Source organism: Ahaetulla prasina, chromosome 2 (assembly GCF_028640845.1).
Source record: "Ahaetulla prasina isolate Xishuangbanna chromosome 2, ASM2864084v1, whole genome shotgun sequence".
Taxonomy (NCBI): Eukaryota; Metazoa; Chordata; class Lepidosauria; order Squamata; family Colubridae; genus Ahaetulla; species Ahaetulla prasina.
In genome coordinates, this window is record NC_080540.1 from 102,992,597 (window position 1) to 103,016,517 (window position 23,921).

Below are 23,921 nucleotides of genomic sequence, written 5' to 3' on the forward strand. Positions count from 1 at the left end.
TCAGAATATTTTTTTTATCATGTTGGAATACATTCCTCTCATGCTTTTATTTTATAACAATATGAAATTATTCAGTATAATGAGGTACTTAAAAACTATATTAGGACAATAAATCAATTACTCCAAATTACAGTTTTGTATTTGAAAATCTAACTCACAAATAACTGCTATGAGGAAAAATAATAATGCATAATAATGCATACTAATACTAGATACATACACATTCAGACAGACAGACATTTCACTGAGGGGAAAAAAAACATTCCATTATGTATTACATTCAAAATAAATTATGCTTTAGATTTTTAGGCACATATTTAAAAGTATTATGTGTCCACCTAGCACACACCTGAATTTTATTTAATAAACATGTACCTGAATTTTACTTAATAGGTAGCTGAAATTTGCTTTGATTGCTTTTGCAGAACTTTTGCTGTCGATGTAACATGTAAAAAGTAACAGACCTTTGTGAAATATTTGACAGTTGCTCAATTTATCCTTCCATTGTCATCTCTGATGTGAGTTCAGATATTCACATAATAACTATGCTACTTTGGAACTGAATTGGAAAAGAGTATTTTGGTGTCAAAAAAGAAAGAAAGAATCACCCTTACCTTTCAAGAGGCACATTGACATCAAGGCCAAAGAATAAAGGCAAGAGAGAAGAACAAGAACAGAAACAGAAACTGCAAGAAAAAATAGTTTTAAGAGGTTTTTATTATCATAGATACGGCATATAATTTGAAATGAATAAAATCCAATAGACCAGGGCTGTTAAACACTTGGCCCACGGGCTAGATGTGTCATGCTCTGGCTACGCCCACATCTGGTTTAGCGAAGGTGGGGGAAGTTCCAATATGTCATGTGATGCTGCTGTGACGACGTGAGTTTGACACTATTGCAATAGTCCAAGAAATCATACAGCAGTAAAATTTAAGGCTTCTATTTTACTAGCTAATCCCCTTAATGTCAATCTAATATTAATGGCTTCAGTTTTGGTGATATCATCTGATCCACAGGTGGGTGTTTTCTCCATAGAGGAATTCCAAATCACTTCGTTGGAAGCACTCAATCCACAAGATATCTTTGTCTTTAAATTTCTATTTCCTAAATTTCATTGAAACTCCCTTTTTGATTACATTACTAATTTAGGGCAAATTATTTACGTTTTTACAACCAAACTTGTTTAACAAGAAAACCTAGCAAAATGATAGCATCGTGAGTAAGCTTTTGTGTTATGAACAACAGCTTTTCATGTTTAATCATTATGGACAGGTGTTTAGTCTTCTCCTTGAAACAATATCCATCATGATATAAATGAACTATAAATGAGCTATTTTGATTTTTGTTTTAAACTAAGATAAAATATTAGTTAGCTAAAATCATCTACATGTATTGACTGATTCTAACTTAGTAAAATAGAAAACAGTCCATTAAATAAAAGGGCAGATTGAAAAAAGAATATAGTACCACTATAGTATAATAATAACAATTTTAAGCTGACTATTCTTACCATGTTCAAATTGATACAATGGTAGAATAATGGGTAAAATCTGATTTGTTATTTTCTTATTATTACAGTATGATTCTAAAGCAGGGGTCTCCAATCTTGCAACTTTAAGACTTGTGGACTTCAACTCCCAGAATTCCTCAGCCAGCTTTGCTGGTAGTTGAAGTCCACAAGTCTTAAAGTTGCCAAGGCTGGAGACCCCTGTTCTAAAGGGAATCTGAACGAGGAGAAGAGATTAGATAGTGATTCTTGTATCATTAGAAGAAAAATGACACCTAATAGTCACATTGAAAGCCCTTTCTGGATAGTGGGGCACATAATTTGCCCTGGTTGTGTTCTTCCAAACATCATCAACAGGTCCTCATAATACCTCTGAAAATGGTGGTGGAGTCCTAGTGTTATAAAATAGGAAATTATTAAAAGTATTTTGTTTTTTTTTAGAAATGTAAAACAACCAACCTTTTCTTCCAGATCCTTTATCTGCCTCTTCTGGATGTCTGTTTTATCTTCTAAATCTCGGATCCTCTAGAAACAAATTGAATATATCCGTAAACAATCAAATAAATAAATAAAATTATGTCTTATGAAGTCTGAATTAATTTTCTGAAGAAAATTAATTTAAAAATTCTAAACTAAAATTCATACATATGAAAAATAAGCATCACTCTAATTGCACGGGTTTCAGCCTTTTCCAGGTTGAGGGACAAACTTGGTTTGTCCCTCAAGGATTACACTTTAACATGGAGGGAATGTGGCCTGATAAAAACTAACAATTTTAATTTGATTAAAATTTATATTTAAATGTTGATTGCTCTGTAAAAAGATCAGCAAACTTTAATAATTATTTAATCATTTCTTTCACATTTTTATTTCAACAATAAATACCATGAAACCCATTAGGGAATCCCTAATGTTTTTCTATACACTGAACCTCACCTGATGTGCCTGTTGAAGCAATTCCATTCTCTCTTGGAGGATTTGGCAGTCATATTCTCTGCTTTTTCTCAACATTTGTCTTCTCAGTTTTTCTACGGCAGTTCGCAGTTCTTCCTGCTGCTTTTCACTCAGCAGTTCTCCAAACTTTATCACTGTTTCTTGTTGCAAAGCATTGTAAAGGGTAGCCTCAAGCTCCTGGATTCTCTAAGTAATAGCATAACAAAATATTGGAAGGGGATTACAATCGGGTCAAAACCATTTGTTTGTCTCTGTAGATATTTTAAATCAACAGAACCACCTGGAATGAACAGACAATAACTACACTTTGTGTTTCTCTCAAATGCAGTCTACTACATTCAACGCCTCAAATCTGATGATTACTAATAGCACCATATGACATCTGAAGGTAATTATTTTTTTTACTCCCACTACCTATCCTCCCTCCTTTTCAGGACATACCATAGGTTTTTCCATGCATTCCAATGGCAAATAAACATTTGCATGGACAGTGCCCCACCGTTTTGAAGTTAACATGTAATGCGCTATGCCTTTGGAGTAGAAATTCAGATATTCACTGTAGCTCTCACTTATGTAAGGAGAACTCTTTATTTCATAGAGAGTTCTCTCTCTCTCTCTCTCTCTCTCTCTCTCTCCTCTCTTTATGACCCTGAAATGCCTTTTATCGAGATGGGATCAGGGTGACTGGATAAAGCTGATTGTTTACTGGCCAGATGCCCTTCCTAACACCTACACGTAGTTCACAGCATATTTTTTTCTCCTTGCGCCCTGATACAGAAACATCTACTGCTGTTTAGGATTGAACTCTCAAATGCCCAAGTGTGAGACGAGCTTCTTCACCATGTGTCTCTCTCCCCCTCATCTAAAAATATCACATTAATTTGAAGTTTACTTTAATTAAACTTATGTGAGAACATACTGCAAGCCCATGCATTTATCACTGGAATGCAGCAAACTTGCATTCTGAAGTGTACTTTTGTTTCCATCCTTGGCTTTCAAATTACCATATAGGCTTGATCAAGAGCTTGTTTCCTGTAGTCCAGTTCTTCTTCCAGATAACCTTTTATTTTACAGAACTGCTCCTACATGGAATGACAGTTTGGAAAAAAAAATAACTAGTTTTAATATTCTTGAAATAAGAAAATATATACAGATAGTCCTTGATCAGGACTACCGGTTCGCCTTGGATTGGGTGAACTGGTAGCGGCGGTGGTGGGACACTCAGCCGCCACCCCAGATGCTTCTGTGCATGCCTAGAAATGTTGCACATGTGAGCGAGTGCGCATGCACCCACAAGCGAACCGGTAGCAACGGGATCTGAAACCCACTACTGTCCTTGACTTATGACTGCAACTGAGCCCAAATTTCCATCGTTAAGCAAGACAGTTATTAAGTGAGTTTTCCCCCATTTTATGACTATTTTTGCCACAATTGTTAGGTGATTCACTGCAGTTGTTAACTGAATCATGTAGTCATTAGGTAAATCTGGCTTCCCCCTGCTTGCTCTGCTTGTTGGAATCCAGCTGGGAAGATCACACACGGTGATCACATGACCCAGGGACAGTGCAACTGTCACAAATATATGCCAGTTGCCAAGGGCACATGACCATGGGGATGCTGCAATACTCATAAGCGTGAAAAACAGTCATAAGTCACTTATTTTCAGTGCCACTGTAACTCCAAATGGTCGCTAAACAAATAGTTGTAACTCGAGGACTACCTGCAATAATACTCAGGCAAAAACAAAGGATATTCCAGCAGGCAACTAGCAATAAGCATGGGATAAAGTGAAAACTGTCCCCATCCCCAAAAGGTTTTCTTTCCTACCATGTCACTTTCCAATTCCATCATCTTCTGGTGCAGAGCTGCTTCAGCCCCCTCAATCTGCTGTATCCACTAGGGGAGGGGAAAAAAAGGAATTATTAAGTCCCCGTTCCAGTTCTATTTTCAGGATTATAATATTGCCAAAAGTGCTGTCTTTCCATTTCATCAACTATAAACTCAGAGTGTAGAATTTTGACTGCAGTTGCTTCTAGCCACTTGCTATCAGCTAATCATCAAGGAACAAGAGGAGTGAGAAATGAACCTGGCTACATCCTCTGACCAGGAATTGACACATAGAGCTGTGGTGGCGCAGTGGTTAGAGTGCAGTATTGCAGGCTACCTCTGCTGCCTCCTGGCTGCCTGCAGTTTGGCAGTTCGAATCTCACCAGGCTCAAGGTTGACTCAGCCGTCCATCCTTCCGAGGTCGGTAAAATGAGGATCCAGATTGTTGGGGGTAATATGCTGACTTTGTAAAACCGCTTAGAGAGGGCTGTAAAGCACTGTGAAGCAGTATATAAGTCTAAGTGCTATTGCTATTGCTACCTCCAGATTATATGGTGGCTAGTTACAATTGTGGAATGTCCTGTACATGATCAGAGGTGTATGGTTGCTACCTTTTAGGTCTCAGGTCTGAAAATATTTTCTAAGCAAAGTCTTGGCAAGTCTTGGGCTAACGGTATGAATTTATTCCTTCTTGTGGATATTTTTGTCGTTCCAAAATATCTATTTTGTTCTGTGCTGCTGTACTACTAAATGCTGACCGATTTGTATTATTATTAAACCCTATGCAGACTTAGAACCATAGACTTCAGAGACATCTGTCCTGTATTTAAAGTACAGATTGACCTAGTTAGTGTACATTACTACAGCAAGCATCATAGTATGCTATTTTTCATAATTCCTCTACTTAAAAGGAAAATCCAGCTAGCTGGCATACTTAAATGTATCATTAATTGCTCCCTTATTATTCTATAATGAAGCTTCTCGAATCAAGCAGTTCTTATATCTAGACATTTATCCGTATAATTAAATACTGATTTCCTGAACATGGACTGCAGCAAACAGGCTCAAGCAAGCTGTGACTTGGACAATTGTAAAACGTTAAATAGAGCAAATTAAAATGGTTGCCTTAGTGGAAGTTCAACTTGAACAATAAAAGCCAGTTACTTTTTCCTTTTGGGGAAAGACGCATTTTGGATAACATTTCATTCTTATTTGTTCACACCACACATACAGATTTTCCCAAAGATTGCATTTTTCTCTTCGTAATTTGTACCATGTGTTAACTTTCTGATTCATATTAAATAATATACATGAGATATAAAATATATTTAAAAATACCTTTTCTGCCAGAGATAATACAGTACTGGCTTGAATTATAGCCACTTGCTCTTCATTTCTCAAATTCTGAAAATTCAAGAGGCAGAAAATCAAATTATGAAAGCAGCAATAGTTTTCCATGCAGACATCTAGCCAACGTCAGAAAGTTTTGCTCTAGTGCATCTTTTCTTGATGCAGGGATTTTGATACACTGCAAAACTCCTAGTCTTCCACATTTATTTAGACAGGAATCTCCAACCAGAAGGGCCTCTTGTGGCTCAACAGGCTAATGCAATCTGTTATTAACACAGCTGCCTGCAATTACAATTACTGCAGGTTCGAGTCCCACCAGGCCCAAGGTTGACTCAGCCTTCCATCCTTTATAAGGTAGGTAAAATGAGGACCCAGATTGTTGGGGGGGCAATACAAGTTGACTTTGTATATAATATACAAATGGATGAGACTATTGCCTTACACAATGTAAGCCGCCCTGAGTCTTCGGAGAAGGGCGGGATATAAATTCAAATTTTAAAAAAAACCAAAAAAACCTATGAACAATCCCCAAATTTCATTTTTGACCCTCTGAAAAATCACTGAGATTTTCTGTTGCTTTTTGGCATAGAGTTAAGCCACAGAATAGGTCCATTAAGTTTTGAACGTATATAACACTCCTAAAAAATGAATTGTAAAAAGTGAAAAGCATAAAGAGAGAAGATTCAAGTCAAAACTCTCACTGTTATGGTTTTAAAGTTAGTCCTGCAGCCCTTGTAACCAAAGCTGCTGATGTTTATTGTAAAAATATAAATATCTATCACAATGGAGGTACTGCTTAAATAGAAGAAACAGCTCTTTGTATATCAAGAGCTGGGAAAATATTTTCCATCCAAATGAATGGGAAAGCTGTGGGTGTAGTGTTTGCACATATATTTTACCACGAAGTCAGGAATGTTTAAAATGATAACCAACCATAAAAGTTAGAGCTTCAGAAAAAAATAATATAACATCCCAAGTAATTTGACTTCCTAAATAAAGTCTCATCTATATAAACTGTTAATATATATGATCGTCTAGAAAAAAATTAGAACAACATTCATAAGAATTAAGTCTCGTCTTTCTCAACTTGGTGTCTTCTAGATATATGTGTAAATAGCAGATTGAGCACGTTGATTCTAGTCTATTCTAGTCTGAGACCTTCAGGTTTTTTTATTTTAAAAGTTTTACAAATGCTATAGAAAACTATCTTAGTAGGCCATTAAGAGATAATTCAAACAGGGCAAGCTCTTTATTTATAAAAATAGGGAATAATGGAGCAGGGAGGAATTATGAATGAAAATTCATTTATTTTGGTTGATCTTTTATTCTGCAATACTACACATTTTCTAGAAGGTGCTTTACACACCTTGTTAGCTATCCATATCACTTACCCCATTGTCACCCAAGATATCTAACTGCTTTATAAGGTCTGGAATGCTAACATCCTATAAAAGAGATGATAAAATTCAGAAAAGAAGGAGCAAAGGTTTTCATAAACAGTATCTATTTTATAATATGGACTTGATGATCTAGTATTTAGGACTTAGTATTTCCTAAGTGAAGGAGCAGAAAAGGCCCCAAAGCATCATAAAAGGGGTGGAGAAAACTTTAATGTACAGCGCTCTACATGGGGTACTAGCAAAAGAAAAGAAATGAAGAAGTACCGTGTTTTTCACTTTATAAGACGCACTTTTTTTTCTTCCCAAAAGTGGGTGGAAATGTCTGTGTGTCTTATGGAGCGAATACAGGTGACAGGCAGCAGTGGCGAACGATGGCAGCGATCCCCACCGCCTGGAACAGCTGATCGGTGGTATTCCATGAGGCCTATCCAACCGCCGATTAGCTGCTCAGAGGCGAAGGCTCCATACACAGAGGCAGGCAGTTTGCTGTTTGCTGCTAGCCAAATGAATGCCACATAGACCAGCGGTTCTCAACCTGTGGATCGCGACCCCATTGGGGGTCGAATGATGATTTGCCAGGGGTCGCCTAAGACCATCGGAAATATGGGAAGTATATTTGCGACTCGAAGAATCGTGAATTCGGCTTCAGGTGCGATGAATTAAAAAAGAGAAAAATCTTTGCTCTGATGTCTCCCTCTCAAGCCAGCTGCAATCACTCTCAATCGCTAACCTAATCTGGCTTCAGGCGCGATAAACTTAATAGGGGAGGAGTCTCCGCTTTAATGCCTCCGTCCTCAAGGCAATCGCAAGCAGTTCAGTTTGCTAGCCAATACGGTTTCAGGCGCGATAAATTCAAAAAAACAGTTTGCCGCTTTTTCCCCCCTTCTGCGGCTGCTGAGGCGCGCTGAGATCGCTGCCTAAAAAAATAATAATTTTACGGTTGGGGTCGCCACATCGTGGGGAATTGTATTAAAGGGGTCGCAGCACTATAAAGAGAACCACTGACATAGACGCTGGGAGCAGAGGCATATTTTTTTTTCTTGTTTTTCTCCTCTAAACCCAGGTGCATCTTATGGTCAGGAGTGTCTTATGGAGCGAAAAATATGGTAATTATTTGTGTGAGAGGGCTAGTGTATAGAAAATCTAGCATTGAGGAGGAAGAAAAATATCTAGATGAAACTTAAAAGTTTCTTTACAACTTTAAGACTTTACAAAAACATCTAACTTATTTATATCATCTAACATTCATACGACACTATATATTTGTTGGTAATCAAATTTTCCATTTCTGAATGGTATCAAATGTTTTCCTGTATTTGAGAGTAGACAATGCTAGCCTAACATAGAATGTTAATCAGAATTCTAGCATGGCTCTGTATTCTCTATTGCCACTTTTACTTCAAGGAACATTATATATTTCCATTTTCTACACCAACACTATAATCTTTTATAGATTTTATAAATTTGCTTAGAAGGCCTTTTGAATTCAACAATGCACAGAGGACAATATCAGTAGGTATAAATGCTTAAACTGCTTTGAATTCTTGCACGTATACAATGAATCAAGAATAGGTTATGTAGAGTAAAACTGTTGGCAACATATTTAGAATGTTCAAGATTATAGGATCTGTATCCTTTATTAACAAAAACGTTGCCTGCTCTTCAGTGTACATAGAAGAAGTATTACAACCTGCCCATTTTCTGTACTTTTAAGAGTCTTCTATGCAGGGGTGAGATTCTACCGGTTCAGACTAGTTTGGGTGAACCGGTAGCTTCGACGATCAACTGGGAGCGAACCGGTTCACTCTGATGATCAAGTCAGCCTGCCCACCCACCCCTGCGCTTTACTTACTTTTATTTTCTTAGCTGATTGGCACAGCAGAGTGGATTGCTGCACCTTAGCTGGGTTATTCCCAGAAGGTTAGTATTTGTAAAACTGTACACATGTGTGTGTGCGCACAGAGCGTGCGATCACTGAACCGGTTGTTAAACCCGCAGCATTCCACCGCTGCGTCTATGCATGGAACTCAAGTTTTAATTTGAGTTGCAATTTGTAGATTACATATACAAGCTTTCTACAAACATATTATCCTGAATCTTTGTAGGCGAAGGACAGAACTGATCCCCTATTCCCTCTCACTCCATGTTTTGAAAACTATCAAGATATATGATGTCACACACTAAAAAACCATAATTATTTTTAGTGACCTCATGTTAACATACCTTGACACCTTCTTTCATACAATAGATTTGTAGAGCGCTTACACCATCAGAGAATGGATGGATTTGTAGATTAAAAGGTGGAGATCTTCTTTCTCTTTCCTTGAAACAAAAGATAAGGTAAAACATTTAATACTTTCTGTTTGTTTGATTTTTCCCCCCCGAAAAGTGTTTTGCTTTTGGAGTAAAACCTTGTTGATTCAGAAAGAATATTCTTTTGGTTAAAATTTCTGCCATACTTAGGATTTAGGACAAGTTGCACTCTATAGTTACACTTACTTCTGAAAAGAATGTTGTTTTGAGATTGGCCATCCCTATTTTCACTGTTGCAGTTCTCAGAACCTGCAGAGCTTGACTTGGTTGCTTTAGATGTTTTTTTTTAAGAACAAAACATCCTGTATCTCTATTTTTCTGAGGTTTTACTCAGAGCTCAGGATAAACTAGGGGACGTAATTCTATGTTCTTTTAAGCGTTGGCAAGCCCCTGGTTGGGTTGTCTTTCTTTAAATTCAGAATGGGAGATATGTTTGCCTATGAGCGATCAACCTTTTTCAATTCCCATTTTCCCATGGCAGAACATTTGAAATATTTTTTGTTCCAAGGTAGAGCTATTTATTTCTCACCCTAGAAATTTTTTCCCATGTTCTGCACATTACTATATATAACTGTTTTGTGGATAGACTTGCATAATTTATTAAATCTGTATGTATCCCATCCCCATTCTCTGACTTAAAAAACTTAAGGTAGCCTAATAGCACTCCTTTTTTCTCTAAATAATCATCCAAATTATTTTGGATTAAAAAACTGTGACTGTCTCAAAATCACCCAGGGGCTAGGGGTAAATTGAATTTAAGTGTTCCTAGTCTAATCCAATGTCTTAAGCATTATACAATGTGGTTGAAATGTGTTTGAATATTAGTAGCTCGGGTTGGTAGTTAGGCTGTTGGTTTGAGCTCCGAATATATATTATACTTCACTATAGCCCAGCAACAACAGCCAGCCAATCAAACAGTTCGAAATCAAAGCATGACTCAGAAATATCTGAACAAACAACTTTCAGGCTGCTTTGCATCACACAAAAAAGTATTTAAAAACCTGTGTTCTGACAGACGAGCACAACTCAAAACGTACTGACAATGTCTCCTTGAATGGTGACAAAACGTTTGCAGTCAAATTGCCAAGCTCAGAGCTCAACAGCCTAACTATACAACATGTCTTATCACATTAGGTTTCATTGCGACGGTTTTGAGACCCAAGTGCCTATAGCCCACTCTAAATTCCTCCAGCCAAAAAGATAAAGATTATGCAAGTGAGTTTCAGTTTTCTTATCCTTTAGTATAACTGAATCTGGTTTGGTTTTGTTTTAAATAAGAAATTAACTTAATTTATAAATATAAAATGCAGTCAAACATGGAGGGCAGGTTAATTTATATGAAAGAAAATATTTGGAAAAGCATATGACTGCAAGAATATTTTCTCCTTTAAAATGTTTCCTAGTCCCCCAGAGTAAAATTAGTAAGTTCTTACTTCAAGTTCTAGATTTCGAAATTCCAAGAGTTCATTCTGATCTCTGGCATCCTGCAGCTCCTGTTGCAGTCGATTGTTCTCTACTTCCAATTTTTCTATCTAGAAAAAGATCTAAATATATAATTTGTGGAAATGATTCCAAGACATACTTGTTTAGACATTTATGACCACTGCTGTTTTTGCTCCCTCCTACAAGTCTCAATCACCGAGGAAGCAAGCTATTCAGTTATTTTAATGTTATTATCAGCTTTATTGTGGGAAGCATAACATCTACAAAAGTCACAATTCATATCTGAAAGAAATAATTATCTTATTATAGAAAGGCTACATCAAAAGCAACTTGGCAAATAACAAAAGGATTCATATTTGCTGATTCAGAACCTTTGGGAATTCATTGTTTACTTGTGGTTCAGACAGTAAACTTTCAAAGGATAATTTTGCATATTATTTTTGATGATTCTGCACCTTCATTTTTAAATTTTACATTATTATTATATTTATATTATAAAGAGCATTTGAGAAAAATGAGCAGTCTGAAGGGCAAAAATACAAAAGATACTTTCAATCATATGGTCTGATGGTGTAATAAAAATCTGAATGATTATTTAGAACTTATTTCTTCAACACTTGAATTTTGTAATTAATGGACTGTTGCCTAGAACAGATCTTATAAAATAAATGGGAGAAGTTAGCCATGACTAACAGGTTTCAACAGATTAATCTAAAGATAACTAAATCTATTCCAGTGTGTGTCATCATTTAGTGAAATTACAAAGGAACTAATAGAGTCTTATTTTGGAGTCAGAATTTTGAATTGATTTTGGGACAAAGTAAGGTACAGATATTAAATAATGTACAGAAATTTCAGTTCTAAACACCACTCGGAATTCACAGTATCATATGTCAGTACAAAGTGCCTAGGATTATCCTTCTCAGTGCCTAGCAGACTTCTTGCCCCCTCCCAAATTATTTCAGTTAAATGAAAAAGAGGGTTTCCTAGTAGGAACCCTGGTGGCACAGTGGTTAGAATGCAGTATTGCCGGCTAACTCTTCCTATAGTCTGGAGTTTGATTCTGACCAGCTCAAACTTGACTCAGCTTTCCATCCTTCTGAGGTCAATAAAATAAGAAGCCAGATTATTGGAGCCAATATTCTGACTCTGTAAACTACTTAGAGAGGGCTGTGAAGCACTATGAAATTGTATATAAATCTAAGTGCTATTCCTAAATGCTGTGATGGTGCAGTGGTTAGAACACAGTATTACAGGCTACTTCTGCTGCCTGCCTACTGCCTGCAATTTGGCAATTCAAATCTCACCAGGCTCAAGGTTGACTCAGCCTTCCATCCTTCCAAGGTCAGTAAAATGAGGATCCAGATTGTTGGGGTCAATATGCTGACTCTGTAAACCACTTAGAGAGGGCTGTAAAAGCATTGTGAAGCAGTATATAAGTCTAAGTCTAAGTGCTGTTGCTATTGCTATTTTGTGAGGATACCCACAAGTATTCCAAATGTGTCCCTCAACACAAAAAGACTAGCAACCTCTTTCTAATCATTCAAGCATGAACATACCTTATCCAAAAGCTCTTGATTCCTCTTAATAAAAAGTTGTTTATCTTCTACCCAGTGTGAGTCCTATTTATTTTTTTAAAAAAGAATAAAATATAAAGAGATATTTATATATGGCTTTGTTAATCAGTTTTATTAAACTGAATTTAATTTACCATGAATAAAATTAAATCCACTAAATTACTGAACTATGGCTCAATCGATCGACAACTATGATTAAAACTTCTGTCACTGCACAAAATGCTAAAACAATTTAATAATTCTGCTAAATCAATGGAAACAATTGTTATTGGGAATTATTGGAAGCATCAAAGTAGCTGCAATTCCCACAAGGACATCTACAGTATACAGTTATGCTCACACAGCAAGATACTTTTATATATTTATTTATAATTGTTTACAGGCATCCTTTCAGATACTTGATTCATATGTGCAAAATGTATCTTTCCTAGATAACAAACTAATTCTAATCTTTAAGTAATTGAGACAAACCGTATTTTGTAAAGTGTCTACCTGTCCTTTCTGGGCCAGTGTTTTTTCAAGATCTTCTATTTTTGCTCTATATCTCTGGACTTCAGCTTGGAGTTGCTCCTGTGCCTGTTAAAAAGAAAAAAAAGTAGTTTCATTAATCATGTTTTTAGATCTCATCAAACTTTCTGAATTAAATTATCTTTAATTCATTTGCAGCTCCTTCTTTACCTCTGGCAAGCAGCCATATTGCTACTTTGTGCTAATGAAACGGTCATAACTCTTGCAATACTTTGAGTTTTGAGACCCCATTCCATTCTACTCTGTGTTTTTCAAGCAGCATCTTTTTCTGTGACAAAGCTCTTAGCATGTCTTACTCTCTATTACTTTAAAATGATTTGTCTGTGTTATTGTTATCCAATTGCATGGAAATTTTTGTAGTTTTGCTATAGGTTGGTTGAATGAATTAGAAAGAAGATAGAGAGGCAGATAGATGCACATACATGTTTACGGAATGCATTTGGGTGACAGCTGTGTTGACCTTGACAGATACCAACCTTGGCTTCCCTTTCTGCATCTATTATACCCCCAGTTTGCTCTTGCAGTAACGCATAGGCTCTCTGCAGGGCCTGATATTCTTTTGTTAATTGTCTAAATCGCAACTCTGATTCTTCAGCTGCTAAACTCTGAAAAAGAGAAAGTTTCAGATAAACATTAAGTGTAGTTTTGTAAAAATCGCGCCGACGGCACCCTGAGAGTCCCTCTCTGTGAGGCGCAGGTCGGTGAGAGGTATTCGGTAGCAGCAGGCGGTCCCGTAGATAGCCCGGCCCTATGCCATGGGCGCTTTGAAGGCGTTCACCAACACCTTGAAGCGCACCGGAAGGCCACAGGTAGCCAGTGCAGCCTGCGCAGGATAGGTGTCACGTGGGAGCCACGAGGGCTCCCTCTATCACCAGCGCAGCTGCATTCTGGACTAACTGAAGCCTCGGATGCCCCTCAAGGGAGCCCCATGTAGAGAGCATTGCAGTAATCCAGGCGAGGCGTCACAAGGCGTGGTGACTGTGCATAAGGCATCCCGGTCTAGAAAGGCGCAGCTGGCGCACCAGGCGAACCTGGTGGAAAGCTCTCCTGGAGGCGGCCGTCAGGTGGTCTTCAAAGACAGCCGTTCATCCAGGAGAACGCCCAAGTTGCGCACCCTCTCCATCGGGGCCAATGACTCGCTCCCAACAGTCAGCCGTGGACTCAGCTGACTGTGCGGGATGCCGGCATCCACAACCACTCCGTCTTGGAGGATTGAGCTTGAGCCTGTTTCTCCCCATCCAGACCCGTCGGCTTCCAGACACCGGGACAGCACTTGATAGCTTCATTGGGGTGGCCGGTGTGGAAAAGTACAGCTGGGTGTCATCAGCGTACAGCTGGTACCTCACACGAAGCCACTGATGATCTCACCCAGCGGCTTCATGTAGATGTTGAACAGAAGGCGAGAGAATCGGCCCTGCGGCACCCACAAGTGAGGCGCGCGGGCCGACCTCTGCCCCCGCCAACACCGTCTGCGACGGTCGGAGAGATAGGAGGAGAACCACCGATAAGCGGTGCCTCTCACTCCCAATCCCTCCAGCGGCGCAGCAGGATACCATGGTCGATGGTATCGAAAGCCGCTGAGAGGTCTAATAGGACCAGGGCAGAGGAACAACCCCTATCCCTGGCCCTCCAGAGATCATCCACCAACGCGACCAAAGCCGTCTCAGTGCTGTAACCGGGCGGAAGCCGGACTGGAGCAGGTCTAGATAGACAGTTTCCTCCAGGTGCAGGGAAACTGATATGCCACCATACTCTCTACAACCTTCGCCCATGAGCGGGTTGGAGACAGACGATAATTACCTAAAACAGCGGGTCAGGAAGGCTTCTTGAGGAGGGCCTCACCACCGCCTCTTTCAAGGCGGCGGAAGACTCCCTCCACCAAAGAAGCGCTCGTAATCCCTGGAGCCAGCCTCGTGTCACCTCCTGAGTGGCCAGCACCAGCCAGGAGGGCACGGGTCCAGTAAACACGTGGTGGCATTCAATCTACCCAGCAACCTGTCCATGTCCTCGGGAGCCACAGGGTCAAACTCATCCCAAACAATATCACCAAGACCGCCCTCAGACGCCCCGTCCGAATCGCCACAATTTTGGTCCAGACCGTCCCGAAGCTGAACGATTTTATCGTATAGATAACCGTTAAACTCCTCAGCACGTCCCTGCAACGGGTCATCCCGCTCCCCCCGGTGGAGGAGGGGGCGGGTCACCAAACAGGGCAGCTGGGCGGTTATCTGCCGGCGCAATGAGGGAGGAGGCGTAGCGCCTCGCTTCCCTCAGTGCCACTAGGTAGGTCCTAGTATAGGATCTAACTAGTGTCCGATCAACCTCTGAGCGGCTGGACCTCCAAGAACTCTCTAGGCGTCTTCTCCGGCGTTTCATCCCCTCAGCTCCTCGGAGAACCAAGGGCGGTTGGGATCTGCGCCGGGTCAGAGGCCGCAGAGGCACGACACGGTCTAAAGCCCCAGCCGCAGCCCGTTCCCAGGCTGCGGCCAGTTCCTCTGCCGTGCCGTGAGCCAGACCCTCAGGGAATGGCCCAAGCTCCGTCCGGAACCTCTCTGGGTCCATCAGGCGCCTGGGACGGTACCAACGTAATGGTTCCGTCTCCCTGCGGTGTTGGGTAGCGGTCAGAAAGTCCAGGCGAAGGAGAGAGTGATCTGACCATGACAAAGGCTCTGTGACTATATCTCCCAAGTCCAGATCCTTCAGCCACTGACCAGAGATAAAAATCAGGTCCAGTGTGCCTCCCCCAATGTGAGTAGGGCCATCCACTACTTGAGTCAGGTCCAGGGCCGTCATGGAGGCCATGAACTCCCGAGCTACTGTCGATGACGAGCCAGCAGATGGCAAGTTAAAGTCCCCCATGACTAAAAGTCTGGGGGTCTCCACTGCCACCCCGGCAAGCACCTCCAGGAGCTCGGGCAGGGCCGCTGTATCTTTCCTAGATAACAAACTAATTCTAATCTTTAAGTAATTGAGACAAACCGTATTTTGTAAAGTGTCTACCTGTCCTTTCTGGGCCAGTGTTTTTTCAAGATCTTCTATTTTTGCTCTATATCTCTGGACTTCAGCTTGGAGTTGCTCCTGTGCCTGTTAAAAAGAAAAAAAAAGTAGCTTCATTAATCATGTTTTTAGATCTCATCAAACTTTCTGAATTAAATTATCTTTAATTCATTTGCAGCTCCTTCTTTACCTCTGGCAAGCAGCCATATTGCTACTTTGTGCTAATGAAACAGTCGTAACTCTTGCAATACTTTGAGTTTTGAGACCCTGTTCCATTCTACTCTGTGTTTTTCAAGTAGCACCTTTTTCTGTGACAAAGCTCTTAGCATGTCTTACTCTCTATTACTTTAAAATGATTTGTCTGTGTTATTGTTATCCAATTGCATGGAAATTTTTGTAGTTTTGCTATAGGTTGGTTGAATGAATTAGAAAGAAGATAGAGAGGCAGATAGATGCACATACATGTTTACGGAATGCATTTGGGTGACAGCTATGTTGACCTTGGCAGATACCAACCTTGGCTTCCCTTTCTGCATCTATTATACCCCCAGTTTGCTCTTGCAGTAACGCATAGGCTCTCTGCAGGGCCTGATATTCTTTTGTTAATTGTCTAAATCGCAACTCTGATTCTTCAGCTGCTAAACTCTGAAAAAGAGAAAGTTTCAGATAAACATTAAGCGTAGTTTTGTAAAAAGTATGGAATGTGCAAGAACAGATTGTATCACAATAAGATTGGAATTTATTATGTTAGAAAAACAAAACATTGTATTCTGGAATACACAGGTTAAGAAATCATTTACAGAGAGTTTCCAGTGAGGATTCATGGTGAACTAGATGTCTCTGAAGGAGCAGGGAAGACACTGAAGAAGACATCAGCAGCCAGACATGAATTCTGGCTGACGCAGTTTCACCCATAAAGGAGAGATCACGTTCTCCCACTCGCACACAGAATACCTCCTCTTCGTAAATAGAATGCAGGGACTAAGATTTTTGTGATCAGTTTATGAATTGCGAGGGTGGGAGTTGTGAAATTTCAGTTAAGCTCCCAGCCATAATGCAGCCTATATGAACATAAGGTTTGCACTAGGCCTAATTTCTTAAACACTTTCAGATGTAACTAATTTACAGCTAAAGAGAGATTTTCTGAGTGGTAGGATAAAAAATAATCCTGGCTGAGTCATTCCTTCTGGAACGGTTTTAAAAAATGTTTTAAAGACTAGTTGCAAAAAACTTAAGAGGGAGGGAATATAAATTTATACCTTAAAGGATAATTATTTTGAAAGATTGTTTTTGGTAAAGTGCTTTTGAATTAATTGGAATTAAATTGACAAACAAACTAAATCCTTTGTGGAATGTTTTCTGGGTACTATTAAACAGTGCTGACACTTGGTGGATTTTATAAAACAAAGGAAAAGTAATTTGAGCCAGAATAGGATGCTTGCTGTAATTATGGAGTTCCATCTGAACTGAAAGTGATAAAGGCACAGAAACACAAAATAGAAAAAAAACAAAGAGGGGGCTTGCCTTTTCTCTTTAATTATGATTCATAATGGTAGCCACCAGAAAAATGGCAAAAATAGAGAGGAGACTTGTTAGAGCAACCTGCAGAGAGAGGGATTATACCAGGTTTGCTTCATAAAATGTTTGAACAACTGGCCAGTAAGTTAGCTGAATCACCTGATACTAAACTGACGGCTTTTGAAAAAAGAATGGATGAAAGATTTGTAAAGATGGAAGAGGACATGAAAGAAGAAGTTGAGAAGATGGAAGCTCCGTAAAACAATGCAAAGTGGAAGTTTTGAAGAATAAAACTCTCTTATAAAAAGTGTGTTGGAAAGTGAACTAGATAACCTGTTCCTATTGGAATTTAGAGAGTGAAGAAATTTTGTTTGAGATTTGGAGTATCCGAAAATGATTCTGGTGAAGATATTAGAGAAAAAGTTATTAAAACTTTGCCAATACTTTTGGTTGGGTTTGAAGAGGATACAGAGGTTAGACAATGATAAAGTATATAGAAGAAATACAAAATTTGAAAGAATAAGAAATGTTCCGAGGTATGTTTTGATGCACTTTGTTAGGAAGAAGACCAAGTTTTACAATATATGCAACTGTTTTTAAAGAAATTCCTATTAGAATTTTGATTAAGAGAAAAAGTACTTTTGACTGAGAAATTAAAGCAAAATAAGATTCCACTTTGACTATTTGTCCATTTTGATGGGACAAGTTGGAAGATGTGATTTTTTTTAAAGAGCAGAGTTTCTTGACTGAATACTGTCCAGAAATTGAGGGAATTTCTAGAAAAAAAGTAAAGAGGAATTGGAGGAGGTTCAGATGGAGGTTTTGAAGGACACTACATAAAAAACAAACAAACAGGTGCAAACAGAAATTGAAAGGGATGATACACATTTGGTAATTATTCAAACTTTATAAAAATAGAGAAGAAAATCTTACTTCATCTAGATCTTCATCTGGTGTTGCTGGTGTTCTGTCTGTCCTGAATGAAGCCATGGATGATGTCTCAGAGTCCATAGAGTCATCATCACCCCCATAAACTGTGTCCAGAACATGCCTCTGTAAAAAAAGCCAAACATTCTAACTCTGCCACCAGCCTAGTTTTCTAGCACAATAATACTCCATCAGATGTCCTCAGTCAGGTATTTGTTGGAGATGCTTCATCTGGGTGACAACAAAATGGGAGCAAAGAAATACAGGAACCCATCTTTCTTTTCTGCCGTGTAGTATTATCTGGATTTTTGAAACCCTATTTTGTTATGAAAACCTAGAATTTGAAGGCAACAAACTAGCCAAATGGCTCTGCTGATGATGACTGCAGAAAATAAACAGATATATCACCCCTGGACAGGGGTGGGCTGCTGGGGGTTCGCAGGGGTTCGGGAGAACCTCTAGCTAAGATTCTATGCAGTTTGGAGAAACCCCGAATCCCACTCCTGGCTGGCCCCGCCCTGCCCACTCCTCCCCTCCCAGGAGTCCCTATGCAGCCCATTTTGGATGCAGGTAAATGCAGGGCACACGTGGAGGCTCGGGGAGGGTGAAAAGCGGGCCTACCAGAAGTTCAGGAAGGCTGGAAACAGGCGTGTTTCAGGCCTCCAGAGGGCCTCTGAAGCCTGGGGAGGCCCGGCCACCCACCCCCCACCATGGTGCAGGAGGGTGACTAGGCCACACCCACCATGGCCAAGCCCACCCATTAACCGGGCAGAGAACCCCTTGTTAAAATTTTTGAAGCCCACCCCTGCCCCTGGATAATTTGTCCTTCTACTCCTCATTTCCAGTTCTGGCATTCACAATGCAGACACAACGCCAAAGGTTCTACATAAAAGGCCCTTACAGAGTACAACAGGATAGACTTTGGCTCTGGGGAAGTTGAAGCCTAACAATTGACTTAGGAAACTGAAGGAAACTGAGATGCAAATAAACAAGGAAGGATTTTTTCCCCAAGACCATTTGCTTCCTCATTAAGCTTGCTTGTTTGGTTATGCAACATCATTTATAGGTCTTACAATGCTGTGAAAATAGCTGCTGTCTTTTGGAGCCCCCATTACAATTCAGTGGTTTAAAAATAGCTTTAGTGTATTCAGACTGACTAACTTAATTAGCAACATCAAACAAGAAAATGAGTCATGCACCAAGCTGACAGAATTGGTTAATCAGCAGGTTGGATAGCAAAGTACTGATGATTTCAGCACTTAAAACTTGCCAAAATGAGTCATGGAGAAGTCTGATCAATGAGAATTTAAATTTAAATTCTCTAAATTAAACACTTATACTACTATGTTTTTGTTCTCATGTAAAAGATAAGACTTACAGAGTATGGTCTATAGTCAGTTTTGCAGCTTGCAGAACCACAGATGTTAGCAAGAAATTGGCAATGAGTTGCATACATGATAGACTTTTTGTTTAGTTTTCCTGCCTTCATCACTTAGTAAGCACAGCTGGATTTACTGTTAAATGCGCAAATGCTTGAGCAAATGCTTTCTTTCTTTCTTTCATATATGGTTTCTACGAGACCTAATATCTTTCCTTCTGAACTTATTGAGAAGTGGGCATGGAATAGAGTAATTTCATGAATCGGGAATGAAATAAAATTTAATTTATTTATTTTATTTATTTTTATTTTATTTGCATTTATATCCCGCCCTTCTCCAAAGACTCAGGGCGGCTTACACTATGTCAGGCAATAGTCTTCATCCATTTTGTATACTATATACAAAGTCAACTTATTGCCCCCCAACAATCTGGGTCCTCATTTTACCTACCTTATAAAGGATGGAAGGCTGAGTCAACCTTGGGCCTGGTGGGACTTGAACCTGCAATATTGCAAGCTGTTGCTATATATTAGTGGGTTCAATATAATATGTAAACTTCATTTACCTTAATTGGTTTTGAACTTCTTTTATGCTTCCTCCGACGAATAAGTTTCTCTCTATCCTAGATAAGAAAACCAAGAAACAGTTACCACTCAGGATACAAAGATAACAGAATAACAGAGTTGGAAGGGACTTTGGAAGTCTTCTAATACAATCCCCAGCTCAGGCAGGAAACCCTATATTATTTCAGACAAATCACTGTCCAATATCTTCTTAAAAACTTCCAGTGTTGGAGCATCCACAACTTCTGGAGCCAAGTTGTTCCACTGATTAATTGTTCTAACTGCCGGGAAATTCTCCTTAGTTCTAGGTTGTTCTCTCCTTGATAAGTTTCCCTCCATTGCTTCTTGCCCTGCTTTCAGGTGCTTTGGAGAATAGATTGATCCCCTCTTCTTTGTGGCAGCCCCTTAGATATTGGAACACTGCTGTCATATCAGCCCTAGTCCTTCTTTTCATTAAACAGACATACCCAGTTCCTGCAATCTTTCTTCATATGTTTTATACTCGTCCCCTCATCTTTGTTGCTCTTCTTTGCACTCTTTCTAGAGTCTCCACGTCTTTTTTTTAATATTTTGACCAAACCTGGATGCAATATTCCAAGTGTGGTCTTATCAAGGGATTATACTTGATATTGAGGTATTAACACTTCAAGTGATTGTGGAGCTCTTAAATGGACATATGAGAGTAAACCATTCACTCATTTGACTGATTGATTCATTTATTCATTCCAAGTCCCAGTTCCATTAAATTTTTTTGAATTGAACAGAACCACAAATGGAAGCAAATCAGATGAGGAGGAGTTGGAATTATTCAACTAACCCATCCTTTCTATTAGCTATAATATGATAATAAGCATGATGAAGTTATTCCCAAGGCCTCTTAAAAAAGCTTTTGAGAGGTGATCTGAAAGAAATAAAAGAGGAAACATATGGAATTTCTTTGAAATCTAACTTACAGAATAAGTATTGTATAATTCTAAACAAAAATGGGTCAATTTCAGGTTCCTAGGATCTATTCTGTATTTTTCCAGAGACCAAAATCCATCAAATGAAAGAATAATGGTTTATACAACTTTCAGTTAATGATTTCTGAATATATCACAGCTCAAGTATTTGTTTTAACTGATCAAAACTCATTGTTGTTTCAGCCACAAGCACTGAGCCATTTTTCATTTCAGTTGATAAAAAATGACTTTTTCATTGAATGCCGTTATTAATTCTGGAAGGAGGAATTTTTGCCAACTTAATGCAAATCTACTGAGAGATTTATTTGTAAATCCTCATACAGTGTATTCCTACTTCCAATTTCTGTTCACCTCTTTGGTTTATGAATGACATCATTAGATGAATGGGGATCAATGAGAGGCAGACAAGACGAAGACAATTTTAAAGGTAAGGATTACAATATCTGAAATAATTTACAATATTTGAAAATGGATGGGAAGCCAGAAAAGAATTTTACAAAGAACCCCTCCCTCCCTCATTTCAAGAATACAGAAAATGAAATAATGGGTTTAAATTACAAAAGGATATTTTGTACAAGTTTTTGTTTTTAAACAAGATTGCTACCAAAAGCAGTTTGACATGACACCAATTATTTAGAATGAGGCTTCATTCAATAAGTTCAGGTGGAAGTTAGACAGATATCCATAATTATGCTTTAATCTAAATTCCTGCAGTAGGCATCGAGTGGTCTTTACAATTACTTTGTAGCTGTAGGAAACTTTGATTGCATTTCTGAATAAAGTACGGTATAATTGTCACCTTCCATATTATTTCCTAAGAATGTCTTGAGGCATTTGTGGGGACCTCTATTTCCTCCAATCTTGTAAATAGAGGTGATGTTGACTTCTTGACTTTGCTTTGCAGTTTACCAGATATCAATTTCCTTTTATTCCCCTAATCTCACAAGATCAGACATGTCTATTCTGGACTGTGTTTCACATTATTTGGACTTTGTAAAATTCAAAATATCTGTGACCATCTAGTTTAGAAAATGCTATATTAAAATATATTATTCACAATGCAATTTATTTTAAGTTATATAATCCTACAAGATCTTGTTTCTTGGTTCTTAGTTGATGAAGACTTAATAAACTTACTCTTGTCAGCTCATCAATTATGTTTTGTTGTTCTATAACTTGGAGCTTCAAAAATTCGGTTTCTTGTTCTTCATTTGCTTGATCAAGATCATTGAGCGATTTTAATTTCTTCAGAGGAGGATGTGATACCATCTTTTCTTTCTATACAACAACAAAAAATAAAATCAGGAAAGCCAGATTTCTTTTTATATTTTTAATTTTTTTTTACTTGATTGGATATCATACTATATTATTTCTCACATTTTATTTTGTCACCTGTCTTAAACATTGAAATATAGTTTTTAGAGCAGGGGTGAAATTAAGCAGGTTCTGACAGGTTCTGGAGAACCGGTAGCGGAAATTTTGAGTAGTTCAGAGAAGTGGTAGAAGAAATTATGAGTAGTTCAGAGAACTACTCAAATACCAGAGGTGATATTTGCCAGTTCTGGTATTTGCCAGTAGGGTGGGAATGGAGATTTTACAATATCCTTCCCCCAGGAGTGGGGAGGGAATGGGGATTTTGCAGCATCTTTCCCCTGGAGCGGGGTAGGAATGGGTATTTTGAAGTATCCTTCCCCTGGAGTGGGGTAGGAATGGAGATTTTGCAGTATCCTTCCCCTGCCACGTTCACCAAGCCACACGATAGTAAAAAAAATTGGATTTCACCACTGTGTTAGAGCTATTTTTTTCCCCATAGCATGTTTTTAAATTACTGTTGTGTTGAGAGAAGGGGAGATACACGTCTCTTTATGGAAAAACACTCAGCAAGGCATTCAACTATGGATATTGTGTATATTTATAAACAAATAGACAAAATCAAACTCACTGGGCCTTCTAATTACAAATGCTTAGGATATAATGGCCTAGCTTTCTGAAAAAATCATCCAGGCCATTGTTTATTGCATCTGTTTCATTCCTACATATAAACTGTAGCAAATGGCTTTTAAAACATGAAAAAACAGGAATGGGAAAAAAACAAAAACAGCAAATTGTGATCTGGGAGATAGACACTTGAATTGCTAGAAAATTCAATGGTTCCAAGAAAATAGCTTTTGTAAGGTTAACCCTGGAGAATCAAGGGAATAATGAAAATGAATCCCAGAGCAATCGTTTATTTTGGAACTAGAAGTTCAATTCTGAATCGAGCATCCCTGTAGTTCCTTCTAACTCATGTCCATTTTGCTAAACTGAAGGGGGGTACCGACAACCCCAGGATTAAAAAAGTTTTTTGTGACTTCTAGACCCCCCAATCTGAATCTCCAAATTTGATTCAAGTTGTTGCCATAATTCTATGCCATTTTGAGGAAATAGGCTGTAGTTTAAAATAAAGAAAAATATCTTTAAAAATATCTTTAAAAAAAAACACTGAAACCGAATGAAAAATTATTTCACCCCATATTGGTTGGGCATGATACATTCTGCTTTTTTCTTTGTTACAATTTTTTCTAAACATAAAACGTCAGGATAACATTGACTGGATGTTAGTCCTTTCGGCTCTTCATATCCTGTTATGACACCAAAAAAGGCTATTATCAAAATAGGATTATGGCATTTCCT

The 23,921-nt window shown here is 38.7% G+C and overlaps 1 protein-coding gene across 2 annotated transcripts in view; it reads right to left on the reverse strand.

Moving 5' to 3' along the window:
• Nucleotides 1–635: 635 nt before the first annotated feature.
• The window catches only part of JAKMIP2 (janus kinase and microtubule interacting protein 2), a 43,772-nt gene continuing 20,486 nt past the window's right edge, over nucleotides 636–23,921 (reverse strand). The window contains exons 6-20 of one of the 2 annotated variants that reach the window (XM_058174075.1): nucleotides 22,386–22,526; nucleotides 20,289–20,345; nucleotides 18,351–18,470; nucleotides 16,416–16,544; nucleotides 15,903–15,986; nucleotides 12,357–12,419; nucleotides 10,788–10,886; nucleotides 9,265–9,363; nucleotides 7,033–7,086; nucleotides 5,630–5,695; nucleotides 4,292–4,360; nucleotides 3,469–3,546; nucleotides 2,447–2,650; nucleotides 1,970–2,035; nucleotides 636–686 (exon numbers count right to left, since the gene is read on the reverse strand). In XM_058174075.1, coding sequence (XP_058030058.1) covers nucleotides 636–686; nucleotides 1,970–2,035; nucleotides 2,447–2,650; nucleotides 3,469–3,546; nucleotides 4,292–4,360; nucleotides 5,630–5,695; nucleotides 7,033–7,086; nucleotides 9,265–9,363; nucleotides 10,788–10,886; nucleotides 12,357–12,419; nucleotides 15,903–15,986; nucleotides 16,416–16,544; nucleotides 18,351–18,470; nucleotides 20,289–20,345; nucleotides 22,386–22,526 — 1,380 coding nt within the window. The remainder of the gene's footprint in view (nucleotides 687–1,969; nucleotides 2,036–2,446; nucleotides 2,651–3,468; nucleotides 3,547–4,291; nucleotides 4,361–5,629; nucleotides 5,696–7,032; nucleotides 7,087–9,264; nucleotides 9,364–10,787; nucleotides 10,887–12,356; nucleotides 12,420–15,902; nucleotides 15,987–16,415; nucleotides 16,545–18,350; nucleotides 18,471–20,288; nucleotides 20,346–22,385; nucleotides 22,527–23,921) is intronic. The other variant, XM_058174076.1, reaches the window with a different exon arrangement.